The sequence below is a fragment of the Malania oleifera genome, chromosome 7 (assembly GCF_029873635.1).
Source record: "Malania oleifera isolate guangnan ecotype guangnan chromosome 7, ASM2987363v1, whole genome shotgun sequence".
In the NCBI taxonomy this organism is placed as follows: Eukaryota; Viridiplantae; Streptophyta; class Magnoliopsida; order Santalales; family Ximeniaceae; genus Malania; species Malania oleifera.
Genome location: NC_080423.1, coordinates 84,949,655 through 84,969,593, shown reverse-complemented (window position 1 = coordinate 84,969,593; position 19,939 = coordinate 84,949,655). Strand labels below are relative to the sequence as shown.

At 34.8% G+C, this 19,939-nt stretch overlaps 1 protein-coding gene and 1 long non-coding RNA gene across 3 annotated transcripts; both read right to left on the bottom strand.

The window, feature by feature from the left end:
* Positions 1 to 6,032: 6,032 nt before the first annotated feature.
* LOC131159841 (uncharacterized) lies at positions 6,033 to 7,912 on the bottom strand. The gene is made up of 3 exons (XR_009137871.1): positions 7,793 to 7,912; positions 7,639 to 7,681; positions 6,033 to 6,229 (listed from the first exon to the last, which is right to left on the bottom strand). It is a non-coding gene; the product is annotated as an uncharacterized LOC131159841 (long non-coding RNA).
* Positions 7,913 to 12,227: 4,315 nt separating this feature from the next.
* On the bottom strand, positions 12,228 to 19,418 carry LOC131159840 (tropinone reductase homolog). 2 transcript variants are annotated; one of them, XM_058115025.1, is made up of 7 exons: positions 19,290 to 19,418; positions 18,981 to 19,188; positions 18,771 to 18,860; position 15,294; positions 13,380 to 13,505; positions 13,175 to 13,287; positions 12,228 to 12,609 (listed from the first exon to the last, which is right to left on the bottom strand). In XM_058115025.1, the coding sequence occupies exons 1-7, from the start codon at positions 19,376 to 19,378 to the stop codon at positions 12,433 to 12,435; spliced, it is 804 nt and encodes a 267-aa protein (XP_057971008.1). In that variant the 5' UTR covers positions 19,379 to 19,418; the 3' UTR covers positions 12,228 to 12,432. The 2 variants fall into 2 exon arrangements, with proteins under 2 accessions (XP_057971008.1, XP_057971007.1); XM_058115024.1 differs by lacking the exons at positions 12,228 to 12,609; positions 13,175 to 13,287; position 15,294 and having other exon boundaries at positions 18,768 to 18,860.
* Between the last annotated feature and the right edge of the window lie 521 nt (positions 19,419 to 19,939).

Below are 19,939 nucleotides of genomic sequence, written 5' to 3'. Positions count from 1 at the left end.
TTGTGAACTTCTCTATGGTGCACCCATGGCCTGTAGATGGACCACTCTGCTCCCTCGAACTCCTAACAATCTCAACCATAACCTGCTGAGCCACGCTACGTAATACCGCGTCAGAGTCAGTCCCAGCTGCACCTGATGGTCCTCCTCCATCACTGCCACTGGCATAGGCACTATTTCCTTCTAGATCCATCCTGAAAACAATAGAAGCAACTTAGAAATCCTATCCTTATATTTTACCCACCTATCCTCACCACTTATCTCAACATTTCCAACTCATTTCTAATCCCTAATCCTACACTCTAGGAACACAACCCGACAATAGCTTACTATGGTTTTCCTAAAATCGTTACCCCAGGAAAAACACAGAAACTACCACGGAAGTCCTGCCTCTAGACTGTAGAATAAAACCTCAAATCATTTCCTAAACTCTAGTATTGTTTCCGCTGCATTCTAAAGTCTAGAGAACCTAGCAACCTAGGCTCTGATACCAAACTGTCACGACTTGCTCATTTTTCCACTTTTTTATTTATTTATAATGATAATATCAATAGCACATTCCCATATTCCAGTTCAGCAGGTCACAATCCACTTGGACCCATGGGTACCAGGGATATATCAGAACATACAGCAGAAGCCCTAGCAGCAGAAAACATATAATAATGTACATCTCAATACCATATATTACAATATACCAGAGTTGCTATAGTCCACAGTATTTCCATATATACATCCCAAAATAAATCTAGGAACATTTCCTACCAAATCTAACTATCCCTACAAAAGAAACTTACCCTTCAAAAAGGGCAGATATCAGTACTAAGTCAGCGAGGCTTTTCCCTCTCTCCTATTAGGGGCTCCTGAAAAATTTATAAGATTAAGGGGTGAGACACTTCTCAGTAAGGGAAAAAAACTAATACTAGTGTGTGGCAACATGAGTATTCTGTGTTGTACATATCTCATACATAACATATTCAGTACTGTTTCGTCAAATTTGGAAAACATATATATATATATATATATATCAACACATGGCAGAACATACTGCATTTTCATAAACATATCTCATCTCATACAATAATAATAACATAAAAATAATCCTGGTAGGTTAGCTGGCTGTTGTCATGCATTACCCCCACATGACTGGATTGTGTGGCCTGAAGGCGGGACCTGACAATGGTTGGCGGACCACTGCCAAGTCAAACAGTAGTCTGTAAGTCTGATGGGTCTGCTAGACCTGGTCCGTACACCAGGGGCGATCACAACACACTTCTTTAATAACCACATCGACCATCCAATCTCACACCACTCTGTACAACGGCGTTAACACAAATATCATGATCACGAATACCATGGACACATAGCAACAGTACCGTGCAAGTGCTAGCCTAGACCAATCCAACCAGGTTCTGATATCATATAACATATTCTAAAATGGTGATACATGGATATCTCATATCATTAATTTTCACATCAATCATATCATTTTGCATATATACGTGTATCATGAAAATCATTGGCCTGTACGCCGATATTACATATTTTATCATAGCTCGGCTCGTACGTCGGCAAAACATAGCATAACTCGTACGCTGGCAAATCATAGTCACATAGCACGGCCCGTACGCCGGCAAACATAGCACATCCCATACGCTGGCAAATCACAGTCACATAGCACGGCCGGTACGCCGGTAAACATAGCTTAACCTGTACGCTGGCAAATCACAATCACATAGCATGGCCCGTACGCTGGCAAACATAGCACAGCCCGTACGCTGGCAAATCACAGTCACATAGCACGGCCCGTACGCCGGAAAATATATAAAACCTCGGCCCGTATGCTGATTTTCCATCATAAAAATCCGTATCATTCACATTTCCAAAAAACAATATTTCCAACGCTTTATACTCATGCCACACAAAACATATTTTCCACATATTCAACATAACATTATTTAAACAGTATTTTCCCAAATATAACTCATATATATATATATATATATATAAACATATTTACTTTCCAGAATCAAATGCTAAATATATACATACATTTTCTCAAAAAGAACTAGCTTAGTTTATCCCCTTACCTATTTCTTGAAAAGCCCCTAAGAAAATTCTACCCCGCACCCACAGGGTCCCCAACTCAACACCCTGAAAATGCAAACCTCCAGTATTAAACTTCAATATTTCTACGTGCATAACACTTCTTATAACTACCGTTAAGTCAAATTCGGCTTAAAAAGTCTTACCTCAAGTTAGGGATGTTTTCCAACGTTCCCAATTCAACACCCATGGAAAATGAAAACTCCCAGTATTAAAGTTCAGTAGTTCTAAGCATATAACACTTTTCTCAACTGCCACAAATCCAAATATTGAGTAAAAAGTCTTACCCTGGATTTGGAATGGTTTCCACCTAGCTTTCACCAACGATCCGCTCCAGCAGATTTGGAGAGAACTTCGCCAGGAGCATCATGGTAGCCTCAAATCTTCGATCTGACGAGAAACGAGCCCAAAATCGAAGAGAGAGAGAGAGAGAGAGAGAGAGAGAGAGAGAGAGAGAATCAAAGAGGGGAGATAGAGAAGAGAGTTGGCTTCTTTTGGAAGTTAAAAATCTGGATTTCCATATTTATAGAACAGGGGATTTCGTCGACGAGCCACGTCATTCATCGACGAGTCCTTCATTAATTTCGTCAACGAAATTCAGTCCTCGTCAACGAAATTCAGTCGGATCAAAACCCCCCTCTCGGTATTTCTTCGTCGACGAATCCCCGTATTCATCGATAAATTTTCTTAAGCCTTCATCGACGAATCCCATGTATTTGTCGACGAAGCTCTGCTGATCCCCTTTCCGTTATTCCTTCTAAAGTTCAATGTCGTCGACAAAGTCGATTGCTTCCTTCTGTTTCCGGCTTCCATTTCCCTTTCTTTATTATTTAAATACCATTTTTATTCGGTTCGTTACACGATGGGCCTTAGCAAAGTATTTTGGGCTTTGTTAATTCACTAGGACTCTTAATCTAATTCACTTGCCAGGAGCCTAACTGTATACATTTTACTACAGATTTCAATTGAACAATTATATATATATATATATATATATATATATATATTCAATGAACGATATTTTATGTTGGAGGTCTTGGGTTTAAACTTTAAAAGAAATGAAAATTGACTATCTCCCAATATAATTTAAGTGGAATGTGAACTTTTCAACATGAAATATATATATATATATATATATATATATTAATTAACGAGATTTTATGTTAGAGGTCTCGGGTTCAAGCTTCAGATGAAAATTGATATAAAATGTAAGATATCTCTTGTAATTTAAGTTGAAATAAGAACCTTCAACCTTAAAAAAAAAAAAGACAAAAGACACTCACCTCCCTTGAAGTTTGATTAAAAGATGGAGACAATTACTAGAATTTTAAAAATATCACAACTTTTCCTTACAAGTGTAAATTTGTTTTTTTTTTTAAACAAATCTCAGGGGAAGTTTTTAAAATTCTTAAAACCTCAAGGGATGATTTTGAAATTCTTAAAACCTCATAAGAAATCTTTAGAATTTTTAAAACCTTAGGAGGGAGGTTATTGTTTTTCGCCAAATCGGGTATATATATATATTATTTACTTTGACATTGTTTGGTGCATTTGTCTTTTTTGTTTTCCTTTGAAGAATTGATTATAAGTTGAAAAGAGCTCTATTTTAAAATTATTATCTTCAACTTTACTAAGGAACAAGTCACGTTTATGGTGGAGCCAATAGACATCATAACAAAACTCAAATAAAACTTCCATTCCCATGTTATAAAGATATCCATATTCACCGAATCTTTCGCGAGTCCATTAATTATGATTTTCTTTTCATCAACATGAGACACCACAATGACTTTCGATTGACAAAATAATATCTTATTTTGATTGAATGCGAAAATCAAAGCAATTAATTGACTCAACAAAATAATATCTTATTTTCTTGTCCCGACAAAATACAATGGTGGTAAAATTGCGTTTTTTTTTTAATGGTGGTAGTGTTTGATTCCTTTCACCGCACAACTAATTTATAATGATGGTGGTGTTTGATTTCTTTTGGCACTAAACTAATTTATTAGGTCGAAGAGTGTCTCTTAAGTCTGACCTCCACCAAGTAATAGGACAAATTTTAATTAAATAGTCTAATACAATGTTTAGGAGCTTAAAAATCAAACTTTAAAATTAAATTTTTATGAACTGAATAAAATATGGCACAAAAGTATATTGAAATAGTATAAATTCATGAAAATCTAAATGAAAAACTAAAATGGAGATTGTTAAGTCTTTTTGCTTTTTCTACCTTTCTTACCTTGTATTTTTTCCTTTTCACTTTTTTTTTTTTTTACCATTTTTTACTCTATTAGCTGATTCGGGATGTTCCAAAACATTAAAGTGTGGTTCGATAGAGATTTAGACCTTGTACACAGAAATCGAGATAAAATCTTTATCATTATGGGCATTTCTTCCTACCCCTTTTTTTTTTTTTTCCAATTTTGACCACTCCTGATGATTGGAGTAGTTTAAAATGGTTATGCAATATATTGCAATCAATATCATTAACATTTGTAGTCTCGATGTGTAACGCTCTGGACCTGTCATGTGGGGCCCGAAGTGTTATGAGACCAACACGCGTCTCTGATACCATTCACGTAGTGGAAAAAAAATAAAAATAATCTCGAACATAATATACTAGAGTTCTTTATTTACATATGCTGATCCATAATAATTATAGTCTCTTTCTTTATATTACAAACCTGAACAAAATATATTAAACATAAAAACTAAAAACATAATCGTTCTGTACCACTTACAAAACTATCCCGCCCTGGAGTTATCTAAGTTCGATCACCTGGATAACCTGAAAAGATTAAATTATCGATGAGGTGAGATACCTCTCAGTAAGGAAGAAATAATTTATAACAATTGTGTGGCCGAAGTGTTTAATATATAATTAAAATATCCATACAACGCATTCATAATCCAATAGTAGCCGAAATAACATGCTCATATACACACCATAGTCAATTCCTCTATCACCCAATCACATGCACACATTCATAAATATTTTACTGATAATTTCTGAGAATAGGGAAGTCTACCCATCCATACAAGTAGATTCCCTCTACTCTAATGCTAACATCAAGGCACTCACCTTTCTTTGTAAGCTCTCGAATTATGTATTCAAGTAAAGTCACCGAGAATAGGGAAGGTGAAATGCCCCAAACCCTTAAACCCGGGCTCAGCGCATTATACCTGATCATCCATAATTAACATAACATACGCAGCGGAAAACATAATCATAATCTCCATATAACATAATACCAGAGTTTACTAATTCTAACTATAATCCATAATAAATTACTAATTACTAATGATGGTGGTGTTTGATTTCTTTTGGCACAAAACTAATTTATTAGGTTGCAAATTGTCTCTTAAGTCCGACCTCCACCAAGTATTAGGACAAATTTTAATTAAATAGTCTAATACGATGTTTAGGAGCTTAAAAATCAAACTTTAAAATTAAATTTTTATGAACTGAATAAAATATGGCACAAAAATATATTGAAATAGTATAAATTCATGAAAATCTAAATGAAAAACTAAAATGGAGATTGTTAAGTCTTTTTGCTTTTTCTACCTTTTTTACCTTGTATTTGTTCCTTTTTCACTTTTTTTTTTACCATTTTTTACTCTATCAGCTGATTCGGGATGGTCAAAACATTAAAGTGTGGTTCAATAGAGATTTAGACCTCGTACACAGAAATCGAGATAAAATTTTTATCATTATGGGCATTTCATCCTACCCTTTTTTTTTTCCTTTTTCCAATTCTAACCACACCTATTGATTTGGAGTAGTCTAAAATGGTTATGCAATATATTGCAATCAATATCATTAACATTTGTAGTCTCGATGTGTAACGCTCCGGACCTGTCATGTGGGGCCCGGAGTGTTATGAGACCAACACGCGTCTCTGATACCGTGCACATATCGGAAAAAAAAATAAAAATAATCTCGAACATAATATACTAGAGTTCTATATTTACATATGCTGATCCATAATAATTACAGCCTCTTTCTTTATATTACAAACCTGAACAAAATATATTAAACATAAAAACTAAAAACATAATCGTTCTGTACCACTTACAAAACTATCCCGCCCTGGAGCTATCTAAGTTCGATCACCTGGATAACCTGAAAAGATTAAATTATCGATGGGGTGAGATACCTTTCAGTAAGGAAGAAATAATTTATAACAGTTGGGTGGCCGAAGTGTTTAATATATAATTAAAATATCCATATAACACATTCATAATCCAATAGTAGCCGAAATAACACGCTCATATACACACCATAGTCAATTCCTTTATCACCCAATCACATGCCCATATTCATAAATATTTTACTGATAATTTTCGAGAATAGGGAAGTCTACCTATTCATACAAGTAGATTCCCTCTACTCTAGTGCTAACATCAGGGCACTCACCTTTCTCAGTGAACTGTCGAATTATGTATTCAAGTAAAGTCACCGAGAATAGGGAAGGTCACCCGTCCATACAAGTGGCTTCCCTCTATTCTGGTATCCACAAATAACTATTAGAGTACTTGTCTTTCTCAGCAAGCCTTCGAGTGGAATAATCCACTTACCTTAAATGCTTAATTAATTAAAGTCACACGCATCCAACCATATTCGTTTCACAGAACTCCACACATATACGCATATCACAATCAATCCACATAGAATAAACATACAGTCTTCAATCATACCCACACAGGGTCTACATTCACACAATATATAATCGTCCACATAGGACTGTCAATTACAACATACATGTCCACACAGGACTGGTCCACACAGGACTGGTCGACACAGGACAAACCAATTACAACATACCTGTCCACACAGGACTGGTCCACACAGGACAAACCAATCACACAGCATACATGCCCACACATGACTGGTCTACAGATGACTAATCAATTACAACATACATGTCCACACAGGACAAACCAATCACGCAGCATACATGTCCACACAGGACTAATCAAACCACGCAGGTTACAAAACAAACACTCCCTTCATGGTAATAGTTAAACAACCTCCTCACACCACTTCCAATGTTTACCTCCCAATACAAAAGCTCATATAACGACCTCCTCATACCACTGCCAACGTTATATGACGGTTATACCAGGTACGATATAACGACCTCCTCATACCACTACCAACACTATATCATAATTTACATGAACCACAACACAAGTCAACAACAACCAATCATTCAACACATCCACAGTTCTACCACAGTATACACAATATCAGTTTCTGCATTCAACTAGTATAATCAACCAGACAGAATTTACAGTCAAACAATATTCGTAGTCTCAATGATTCATCATTCATCAATGCTCACAATCATTTAATTAATAATAATGGTTTCAACCACACTATTTTTGCCAATATTATATATATATATATTTAAAAATAGTATTTTCAATACTAATACGGTTCAGAAAAATTATACTTGAATATGTAGAAATTATACCCAAAATTAGTCATTTAAAATTATTAAAAAACTATTATAAAATATTTCCCCTTACCGGCTCCTCGAGATTCCTGCTCAAATCCAAACAAAACGAGACCCTGTATTCCAAAAATCTCAACTTCCTCAAATCTAAAAAAAATACCCATATAATACTTCCTAAGTTCCAAATAACAATATTTGTTAAGAAAGTTCCAAAATAACACACTTACCCTAGTTTTGGAATGTTTCACAAACTTCTCAAATCGAAAATCCGCTCCACCTATATTGCAAAGAATCTTCCCAAGAGTCTTATGGTAGCTTTCGATCGTTGAACCAAGCTAAATTCGACCTGAAATCAAAGAGGGAAGGCAGAGAATCCATGGCTTAGAGAGAGAAAATGAAGAAAATAAAATTTCCTCTACTGAAAACTAATTTCTCCCTATTTATAAGCAACTTGCCATGTGGCCTTGTCGACGAGATGTCAGGACTCATCGACGAGCCTGAGAACACCACTTGTGCACAAGACCGGGATCTCGTCGACGAAATTCAGGTATTCAAAACCCTCTCTTGGTAAACCCTTGTCGAAGATACAAGCATACTCGAAGACAAGGGTTTGAAGATTTCTCGTCGACGAGAAAATCCAGCCCGTCGACGAGCGCCTGCTTATTTCCTTTTCCAATTTCTTTTCCCTTGTTTCCTATTTCCCCTTTTCTTTATTATCCTTCTTATAATTTTAAACAGTTAAAATTTTCTAGGTCGTTACACGATGGGCCTTAGCAAAGTATTTTGGGCTTTGTTAATTCACTTGGACTCTTAATCTAATTCACTTTCCAGGAGCCTAACTGTATACATTTTACTTGGATCTTTTTCGACTAATCCTAAAGATACTAATTTGATTATATTAAGCTTCAGTTGACTTGTTCAGACATTGATTAAATAAGCATTTTGGCTAGTCCTAAAGACATTAATTTGATTATATTAAGCTTCAGTTGACTTGTTCAACCATTGATTAAATGAGTTTTTGATTTAGATGCTTTGAGTTTAATTCAATATACTTTTTGTTAAGGATATTATCTTGATTGATGAAACTAGGGATAAGTAGTATTTAAGTTAGAATTATGATGGGAAACTTCAAAATTTAAAAGATTTAGGATAAATAAAAAAATAAGACAAAATCAATATAATATAATTTTAGTTATGGTTGGAGGAATGTTGGAGAAAAGTTTAAACTTGATGGTCAAGAAAGCAATAGACAATTAGATTTTTAATGTCTTGGATTCATTATGCAAATTGAAGGAGAAATAGAAGAAAATGTTATATATAGAATTAAAGTAAGTTGAGTAAAATGGAGAAGTGTTTTGGATGTATTGTGTGAATATAAAATTCCATTAAAATTAAAAAGAAAGTTTTATAGGGCAGTCATAACATGAGCTAAGTTGAATAAATCAAAATGTTAAGAAACTAAAGGATTGTTTTTTTGTGCTTAATGTTCTCTAAATAGAGTTTGAGCTCTTAACAGTTCAAAATTCAGTGAACTAGTGAAGTTTGATTAGCCTATGAAATAGCTTTGGATTGCATTAATTTAAGAGAATCATTAATCTCTTTGGTGTTGATTCGGTAAGAGCACAAATTAAAAGTTTTTTTTTTTATTTTGTTTTACACCTAGAAAGTAATGCAAATTACACAACCTCAACTCTTCTCTCACAATCATCCAAACGACTCATGCCCTATCTCTCCAAGCTCTCACCTCTTTGATCTCACTATTGCTAAATGAGCACCTTTAGTGTTATCTTCTTTTTTCAACATTCTCCTTACTCATCCGACACTGGTATGTTCTTTCCCTTGTTCTCCTTTTCCTTCTCCTTCTTATTCTTCCTTTTCATTGATGTTCTGATTTATTTTTATTTATTTATTTTGCTAGTTATGCTTTGATTTTATCTATTGCTACACAAGATCATAAAATATGATTTGGCAAGGCCCCATTTTGCTTAAATTATCTCCAATTAGTGCGACTTTCAATTTTGGAAAGACCCAAATATTCTTTCGCATACTAAAAGGAACTCTTCTCTGTAGTGAATCTAAGCCCACAATAGAAAGAGACTAAGAATGCAATATATTTTTAGTCCTCCCAATCCCTTTGTTAAAATTTACAAAGATTTTTCTTTATATATATATAAAGGATCAAAATGTTATATCTATTGGTAGAAATTATAAAATTGAGATTTTTGTAAAAGAAAGGTTAAAAAAAATGGAGAAGAAGCAAGTATTTAGCTGAAGTATTAATTAGAAAAAATAATTTCTTATTATGTTTCACAATAAATAATATTTTATGTTTTAAAGTATTTACATTAAAAAATATTTTTAATTAATGTTTTTATGTTTTATATTTGAGATACATTAGTATATATATCTGTGTGTGTGTGTGTGTGTGTGTTTTTTTTTTTTTTAAAAAAAATATATAAAAATGATCTCAAAAATATATTTATTAATTTTAAAAAACAAGTTTTCTCTTGATAGTTTAAAGGATTAAAATAGGAAAAATACATATATTTGAAGGTTAATTATCAAACAACTAAAATAATTCAACATTCATATTCTAAAATTGATTCCAATTATATTTAAAACCTAGTTTACAAATTCAGAATTCCATACACCATTACATGCTAATTGCTAAATTTTATCAAATACCCCTAAGAAATAATATATCCAAAAGTAAAAATTGTTGAAATAAGAATGTTAAGGTGAACAGGTGATGTAATGTTAAAGGAATAATTAAGGAATAAACATATTTGTAGTATGCTAAGCATTGCATTTGTAGTAAATAAGATAAGGGAGGGATAGTCACATGGTTTGGACCTATACAATGTAGGCTAAGTAGTACTCTGGGGAGGAAAATTGAGCTTAGTTAGTGTTATTGGCCATAGAATGGGTAAAGGTAGCCCAAAACTAACACTTGTAATGAGATAGTAAGGAAGAATTTAATAGTTTTTAAATTGTTGAAGGATATTATGAAAGATCGTATTAGTTGGTGGAGAAGGATTCATGAATCAGACTCCCACCTAGTAGGACCTAAGGTTTGATTTGTTGCTTCTTGTTGTTAGTTTTTGAAATTAGGCTTAGTTGAACTTAATTAATATAGATTGCTGCTTAGTTGAAGTGTGGATATATATTTTGAATATTTTTTTTATTACATAGGAATTCCAACCACTAACAAGCCCTTTGGACCCCTTGGTGCGGCACCAAACTTACGGATCAGTGTCCTCCCCCTAGGTCTCGCTGATTAGGTAAAGTCCGGAATGTGGACATGGTTTCTGTGCATCAGTTGGACGTTCGGCTAACTCGACACCCGGAACACATCTCCATTACCATCCACAGTCTCTGCTCGCTCACAGAGAATTCTCACAATCCACGGTTCCCACTTGCTCACAAAGCGAACTCTCACCATCCATGGTCCTCGCTAGCTCACAAAGTACGAATAATTAAATTGTAGAAGTATTGAAAGTCCTTTGCACTATTTGATTATATTTAAATAAGTACTAATTAAAAGAAGTCATAAAATAAAATAAAATAAGTAGTGCTTGAATACTTACTTTTATATAAGTATTTTGTTAATATATGTTATTATCGTGTGAATGATATTATTATGTTTCAACATGCAACTAACAAATTATAATGCAATACAAATTAATATATAACTATTAAATTATGCTAATATATTAAATTAATATTTATAATTAATTTTTAAATATTTTATAAATAAAAATTAATGAATATTTATGTTGATTGACATTTTAATTGAATTTTTTAATATTAAATAATTAGCAAAGTAATAGATATTTTTAAATACCATTTTAAATATTTTATAATCATTAAATTATTTTTAAATTTTTTATATCTTAATTAATATCTATAGTCATCATTTCTAATATTTTTGAAATAAAAAATGTAGTTAATATTTATGTTAGTTAACATTTTAATAAAAAATATCAAATATTTTTTAATTAAAATTTAATTTACTTTTTGATTAAAATTTTATCATTAGTATTTATAATTAACATTTTAAATTTATAATTAATAAATTAGTTCATATTTATGTTCATCGGCATTTTTAATTGAATTTTTAATATTTTCTAATGAAAAATTAATTTAAAATTTTAATTTAAAATTAATTTAAAGTTATAATTTAAAAATTAAATTACTATATATTAAAAAAATAATTAAATTTAGGATAATTTAATATTTTTAATCGACATCTTAAATATTTTCTACTAAGTAAAATAATCTATGAATATTATTCTAATGAACAACAATATTATTATTAAGCTATGTCTCTAATATTATTACTTTAATAATATTTTTATAATATTTTATTAAATTTTAATTAAAAATTGATCATAGTATAAGTTATTTAAATTTGCAAGTTTATTACATATATGAACGGTAGTGAATTATGAATAAGTAGTGATCAGAAGTAAGTTCTGATTATTTTTTAAAAGTTATTTATCTTTACTTCAAAAAAGTAGTTTTAAAAAGTATTTTGCAATAAGTACTTACTCTAGTGTAATTCAAGCAATACTTTTTGAAATAAATATACTAAACTCTTTGGAGTCTATCCTCATAAAGGCAAATTAAAGAAAATAGTAGAGAATGCATCGAGAAAGCATGTAAAAGCACAAGGCAATGTAGAGGTCTTTATTGATAATTCAAAGCATTGATTACAAGCACGAAAATGTTGAAACATGAGACAACACAACGACTTTCCATTGACAAAATAATAAAATCGAAGCAATTGATTCACTCACGATCAACAATAAAACTTTAAAGAGTTCTTATTTTATTTCTTTATTATTTTAAAATTTGAAAAATTCGATTAACACCCATTGACTGTGTATCCACCGTCTACGCAAATAATTTGTCCAGTGATGTACGAAGCAGCTGGAAAACATAAAAATGCTACCAGTGATGAAACCTCATTAGCTTCCCCAATACGCTTGATGGGAGTTCTCGAGATCAATCTTTCCATTTTTTCCTGTGCAAGAGGATCTTGCTGTGGAGAGTAAACAAATTTAAATATGAGTTTTTCTTGTCCCGACAAAAGACAATGGTCGTGCAATTGCAGTGTCTGACTCCTTTCACCGCGCAACTAATTTATAATGATGGTGGTGTTTGATTTCTTTTAGCACAAAACTAATTTATTAGCTTGTAGACCTCCACCAAGCAATATTTAGAAGTTTAGAAATCAAACTTTAAATTTAAATTTTTATGAACTGCTCGAAAGTATATAAAATTTGTATAAATTCATAAAAATCTAAATGAAAAAACTAAAATTCACCTCCTACTAAACACATCCTAAGTTTAGTCAACCTATTGCAACTAATATACAATTAAAAATTAGGACAAGGTAGTAGGCTTTAATAGAGTCCATGAGAAAGCAAATTTAAACTTAAACGAAGTATTTGGGAGCATAGATTAGAAATTTTTGGATTGAATGTGTTAATTTAAATAAAAATTTTATTAATTTTTTCCTAAATTTCAAACAAATATTTGGATTGGCGCTATAATCCCACTGAGTCAACATGAAAATGATTAAGGCAGAGGGAACAGGGCATTACAGAAAATGAATCCAGGAGTGAGGTTTTGATGAACCATGGAGCCACCGCATTTACTCGAATGTTGTCTTTTGCCCACTCGCATGTCAAATTCTTCGTCAATTGATTCATGGCTCCTTCAAAAATCATTCAGCAAAAAATAAATATAAAAACACGATTATAGGGTGAATAACAAACATGTAATTAATTTTGAAAAATTTAAACTTACCTTTCGAAGCTGCATAGACGGAGGAAAGAGGTATACCAATCACTCCAGCCACAGAGGATATAAATACAATGCTACCATTTCCCGATGCCTTCAAAAGAGGGTGTGTCAATTGGCAGATATGGTATGCTGAATCTGTTGAAATATGGCTCATTCTAGAAGCCTACAATTGCCATTGAAGTCTTCAATGGTGGGCTAATTTTTCAAAGGTAGGTGATTAGTGGTTGTAATAGTGGTTTTTCCTAACCTATATAAACCCATCACCTCCATTTGTATTCTCATCCCCAAATTTGCCTACTTCTCTCTTAGGCACATTCTCTCTTCTCTCTCTCTCATTTTGTAATATTTCTACAATAGAGAAATATTGATTGATAGTGTCCGAGGACGTAGGCACATTTAGCCGAACCTCGTTAATTCTGGTGTTCTTCCTTTTATCTATTCAGTAGTTAACTTTTGTCGGGTATAGTTGTAGTAATATATTGTGTTAATTACATGTCTAAGGAAAATTCTGTCTAGGAAAGAGGGATTTAAGCGGTCCGTTGTGACCCCCCACTTCCCTGAGAATTTACCTGGTGTAATTTTGCACAATTATTTACTCTCTATTTACCTGTACAATTGTAACTGTGATAAAGTTAGGTGGAACAATCTCAAGTTACACAACAATTGGTATCAGAGCCAAGGTTATTCTTAGTATGCTCTGTGGTTGCAGCTTAGTCTAATCTTCCACATCAGAAAAGTTTTCCTTGGGCTATTGGCATTCCGCATCGGCAACTATTGAATAGCATTTATGGCAGAGATGGCAGATAGTGCAAAAGCATCCACATCAAACTCGTCTATTTTGGCAAGAACTACTGTGACAAATGCCAGATTTGCAGTGGAGATTTTTGACGGCACCGGTCATTTTGGTATGTGGCAAAGTGAGGTTCTAGACGCTCTCTTTCAGCAAGGTCTAGACATTGCCATTGAAGAAGAGAAACCAGAAGATATTGAGAAGAAAGAATGGGGGACCATCAATCGATTAGCATGTGGTACAATTCGATCGTGTCTTTCAAGAGAGCAGAAGTATGTATTCTGTAAGGAAACTTCTGCAAACAAGTTGTGGAAGGCACTGGAGGAAAAGTTTTTGAAGAAAAGCTCTCAAAATAAACTCCATATGAAGAAGAGACTATTTCGCTTCAGTTATGTCTCGGGTACCACTATGAATGATCATATCACCAACTTTAATAGGTTGGTTACTGATCTAGTTAATCTGGATGAGACTTTTAAAGATGAAGACCTGGCTTTGATGTTGTTGGGATCCCTTCCTGAGGAATTTGAGTTTCTTGAAACTACTCTGCTCCATGGAAAGGATAAAGTGTCTCTTGGCGAGGTTTGTGCTGCTTTGTACAGCTATGAATTGAGGAAGAAGGACAAGCTTGAAAGCACAAGTGGAGCCAACGAGGCTCTAGTAGTTCGAGGCCGTTCACAAAGCCAGAATAGAAGAAAGAAGGAGAGATCCAAGTCAAGGTCCAGACCAAACAAAGATGAATGTGCCTTTTGTCGGGAAAAGGGGCACTGGAAGAAAGACTGTCCAAAGCTAAAGAATAAAGGCAAACCTAATAAAGGAAAGACTATCTCAAATGTGGCTGAGTATGAAGATGGGAGCTCAGATCTTTCGCTTGCTGCTACGCCATCAACTAGTTCTTTGAGTATATGGCTACTCGATTCTGGGTGTAGCCATCATATGTGTCCCAATCGGGATTGGTTCTTTGATTTTAAAGAACTAGAAGGTGGAGTCGTCTACACAGCAAATGATGTCCCTTTTACCACACATGGGATTGGTTCAGTCCGCTTGAGGAATCAAGATGGATCAATCAAAATATTGACGGACGTTAGATATGTACCAAGTTTGATGAAGAATCTTATTTCTGTGGGAACCCTTGAATCAAAGGGATTCAAAGTAACAGCAGAAAACGGAGTCATGAAGATCATCTCTGGTGCACTTGTGGTAATCAAGGGAATTCGGAAGAACAATAACTTGTATCACTATCAAGGTCGTACAGTTATTGGGACGGCAGCAACAGTTTCTTCTGATGATAAAGCCATAGAAGCAACTAGGTTATGGCATATACGCTTGGGGCATGCAGGTGAAAAATCCTTGGGACTTCTTACAAATCAAGGATTATTAAATGGAGCAAAGACCTGCAAGCTAGATTTCTGTGAACATTGCATCAAAGGGAAGCAAACAAGAGTGAAATTTGGTACTGCAATCCATAATACCAAGGGTATTTTGGATTATGTTCACTCTGATGTGTGGGGACCTTCCAAGACAACTTCACTGGGAGGAAAACACTACTATGCGACCTTTGTTGACGATTTTTCTCGAAGAGTATGGGTGTATACTATGAAAACTAAGGATGAAGTGTTAGGAGTCTTCCTCAAATGGAAAAATATGGTGGAAACTCAAACAAGCAGAAGGATCAAGCGCCTCCGTACAGATAATGGTGGAGAATATAGAAGTGATCCATTTCTTAAAGTCTGCGAAGATGAAGGTATTATACGACACTTCACAGTGAGAAGTACACCACAACAGAATGGAGTGGCAGAACGTATGAATCGAACATTGTTGGAGAAGGTTCGGTGTATGCTATCCAATGCTGGGTTGGGTAGAGAATTTTGGGCTGAGGCTGTAACATACGCCTGCCACCTCATCAACCGCCTACCATCTACTGCTATTTGTGGTAAAACACTATTGGAGAAATGGTTTGGAATGCTTGCTACAGATTATGATTCCTTACATGTATTCGGTTCCACTGCCTACTATCATGTCAAGGAATCAAAGTTGGATCCGAGGGCTAAGAAAGCAATCTTTATGGGAATCACCTCTGGAGTAAAGGGATATCGTCTTTGGTGTCCAGAAACAAAGAAAATAATCTTCAGCAGGGATGTTACCTTTAATGAATCTACTTTTTTAAGAAAGGTGACAACAGAAAGTGTTGAGCAAAAAGATGGTGCTCCAAAACAGGTGGAGTTTGATAGAAGAATTGTTTACCCAGAAAATGAAGACTCTCCTATGGTAGAAGAAGAGTCGCCTGTAGAAGAGGTTTCAACCCAAGAACCTCAACAGCAACATGAATCTATTGCATTGAGTAAGCCAAAGAGAAAAATTAGAAAGCCTGCTCGCTTTGTTGACATGGTGGCTTACGCATCTCCAATTGCAAACGATGATACTCCTGTTACTTACAATGAAGCAGTCCAATGTTCGGAAAAAGAAAAGTGGAGGGAAGCCATGAATGAAGAAATGCAGTCCCTTCATAAGAATCGAACATGGAAGCTTGTTAGTCTTCCGAAGGGAAAGAAGGCAATTGGGTGTAAATGGGTATATACAAAGAAAGATGGATTTCCTGACAAGAATAGTGTTCGCTACAAAGCAAGGTTGGTGGCTAAAGGCTATGCACAAACGGAGGGAATTGATTACAATGAGGTATTTTCTCCAGTAGTAAAACATTCCTCCATTAGAATCTTATTGGCTTTGGTAGCAAAATTGGATATGGAACTAGTTCAATTAGATGTAAAAACTGCATTTTTACATGGAGACTTGGAAGAGGAAATCTACATAACTCAGCCAGGAGGTTTCAAAGTTGCTGGAAAAGAAAATATGGTGTGCAAACTTGAAAAAATCGTTGTATGGATTAAAGCAATCCCCAAGGCAGTGGTACAAACGATTTGACAAGTTTATGATGGGGCAAAAGTACAGAAGAAGCAAATATGATCACTGTGTGTATTTTTGCAAGCTACAAGATAGATCCTTCATATATCTTCTTCTTTATGTTGATGATATATTGATAGCCTCCAAGAGTCAGACAGAAATTGACAAACTAAAGGCTCGATTGAATAGGGAGTTTGAGATGAAAGATCTAGGCGAAGCAAAGAAAATTCTCGGTATGGAGATAAGTAGAGAAAGGAAATTGGGGAGGTTTTGTTTGACTCAAAAACAATATTTGAGGAAAGTACTGAAGCGTTTTGGTATGGATGAGAAGTCAAAACCTGTTAGTACTCCGCTTGCTCCTCATTTCAAGTTGAATGCATCTATGTCTCCAAAAACTGAAGCAGAACGAGAATACATGTCAAAAGTACCGTATTCAAGTGCTGTTGGTAGCTTGATGTATGCCATGGTGTGTACAAGGCCCGATATTTCACAAGCCGTTGGAGTTGTGAGCAGGTATATGCATGATCCTGGAAAGGAACATTGGCAAGCTGTGAAATGGATTCTACGATACATTTTGTATACGGTAGATGTTGGCCTAATATTTGAGCAGGATAAGCAAGATGATCATAGTATTGTTGGATACTGTGATTCCGATTACGCTGGTGATTTGGATAAGCGTCGGTCAACTACTGGCTATGTTTTTACTCTTGCAAAAGCGCCAGTTAGTTGGAGGTCTACTTTACAGTCAACAGTTGCTTTGTCCACTACAGAGGCAGAGTATATGGCAGTCACAGAGGTTGTGAAGGAGGCAATTTGGCTTCAAGGATTGATAAAAGATTTGGGAATTGAACAGAAGCACATCAAGGTGCATTGTGATAGCCAAAGTGCTATCCATCTAGCAAAGAACCAAGTCTACCATTCAAGAACCAAGCACATCGACGTTCGATATCATTTTGTTCGAGAAATTCTGGAAGAAGGTGGAGTAGTAATCCAGAAGATTCGAACCACTGAGAATCCTGCTGATATGATGACAAAAGTGGTAACTGTGGTCAAGTTTCAACATTGCTTGAACTTGATCAACATTGTTGAAAATTGAAATATTTGCGCTACAAGCGCGTTTGAAGACATTATGGAATCTATGAGAGATGATTAAGAGATGGAATTTCGCCAAGGTGGAGATTTGTTGAAATATGGCTCATTCTAGAAGCCTACAATTGCCATTGAAGTCTTCAATGGTGGGCTAATTTTTCAAAGGTAGGTGATTAGTGGTTGTAATAGTGGTTTTTCCTAACCTATATAAACCCATCACCTCCATTTGTATTCTCATCCCCAAATTTGCCTACTTCTCTCTTAGGCACATTCTCTCTTTTCTCTCTCTCATTTTGTAATATTTCTACAATAGAGAAATATTGATTGATAGTGTCCGAGGACGTAGGCACATTTAGCAGAACCTCGTTAATTCTGGTGTTCTTCCTTTTATCTATTCAGTAGTTAACTTTTGTCGGGTATAGTTGTAGTAATATATTGTGTTAATTACATGTCTAAGGAAAATTCTGTCTAGGAAAGAGGGATTTAAGCGGTCCGTTGTGACCCCCCACTTCCTTGGGAATTTACCTGGTGTAATTTTGCACAATTATTTATTCTCTATTTACCTGTACAATTGTAACTGTGATAAAGTTAGGTAGAACAATCTCAAGTTTCACAACAGAATCCAAATTAGTCCCCATTATGGTTCTGTAATCTTCATCGGTATAATCTATGGCTTCCTTGGGTATGGCTGTGCCTGCGTTGTTCACCTAAAACGAAAAAAAACACAGAATCAATAATCAAAATCAATGATCTTCTTGCAATTCAAACACCAATCACTTTAGTGTTCTTCTTTTCTTTTCTTTCTGTCCAAACAAAGCAGAGCATACGAGGATGTTGAGCTTCCCCTGGAAAACAGAGGAGACGGCGTCCATGAGCTTTCCTCTCTGGGGCGGAGAATTGAGGTCGCAGACTGACCCTGTCACGCTATAGCCCTTCGTCTTCCATTCTTCCAAGCTTTGATTGAGCTCTGTTTGGTTACGGGAACAAGTATGGACAGCTGCCCCAAAGCTAGCCATTTCTTCCAGAATTGCACGCCTGTTGCAGAAATCCAGTCCAATTTATGATGATGATCAAAACCCAGAAAAGAAAAGAAAAGGAAAAAATTGAAACAGGGGAGGTTGAGTTGAGCCACGAACCCTATGCCACGGGTTCCGCCAGTGACAAGAGCGGTCATCCCCTGCAGGGACCACCTCTTTTCTCTGTAGCTCATCTCTGCTTCCGCCATTGTTTGATCTTACTCCGCCCAAATACACTGCCACCGCTCAAATATATATAGAAACAGAGTGAAGTCAGCTGCCCTGTTTTGGTCTGCCATATCCCTTAATTTAGAAAAATGCTTGCGTGAAGGTGACATGGGAATGACACAGTCGATGAAATTATAATTTAGGCGTGAGCAGTTATATTAGAGAAATTATAGTCGTTTTTAGAGAGAGAAAGTGAGGAATTTAGGTGTCAGTAAGAAATGAGAAATCCTTGCCAATCTCGTTAGTGAAATGAAGTCCTCGTCGACGAGTTGAAGAAGAAGTTCACCGATGAAAGAAGGACTTCATCGACGAATCCTAAACCTGAAATTTTTTGTCATTCGAGATCTCTTTGTTGACGACGCCGGAATTTTATCGATGAACCATAGAAGGACTTTCGTCGATGAAAATAGGAGATTCATGGACAAAGCCTATAGTTTCTTTTTTTTAAAAAAAAAAATTTCCTTTTTTTCATTCCTTTATTATTTCCATAAATAAATTTTCCGCATCTTTACATCTATCATATTTTTCAAATTTCAAGAAAG

Coding starts and splice junctions, on each gene's coding strand:
- LOC131159840 (XM_058115025.1), bottom strand. CDS start 19,378: ATGGCGGAAGCAGAGATGAGCTACAGAGAAAAGAGGTGGTCCCTGCAG. Junction 13,288..13,379: donor CGTCTATGCAGCTTCGAAAG/GTAAGTTTAAAT, acceptor TGATTTTTGAAG/GAGCCATGAATCAATTGACG. Junction 12,610..13,174: donor CACTCCTGGATTCATTTTCT/GTAATGCCCTGT, acceptor TACTCTCCACAG/CAAGATCCTCTTGCACAGGA.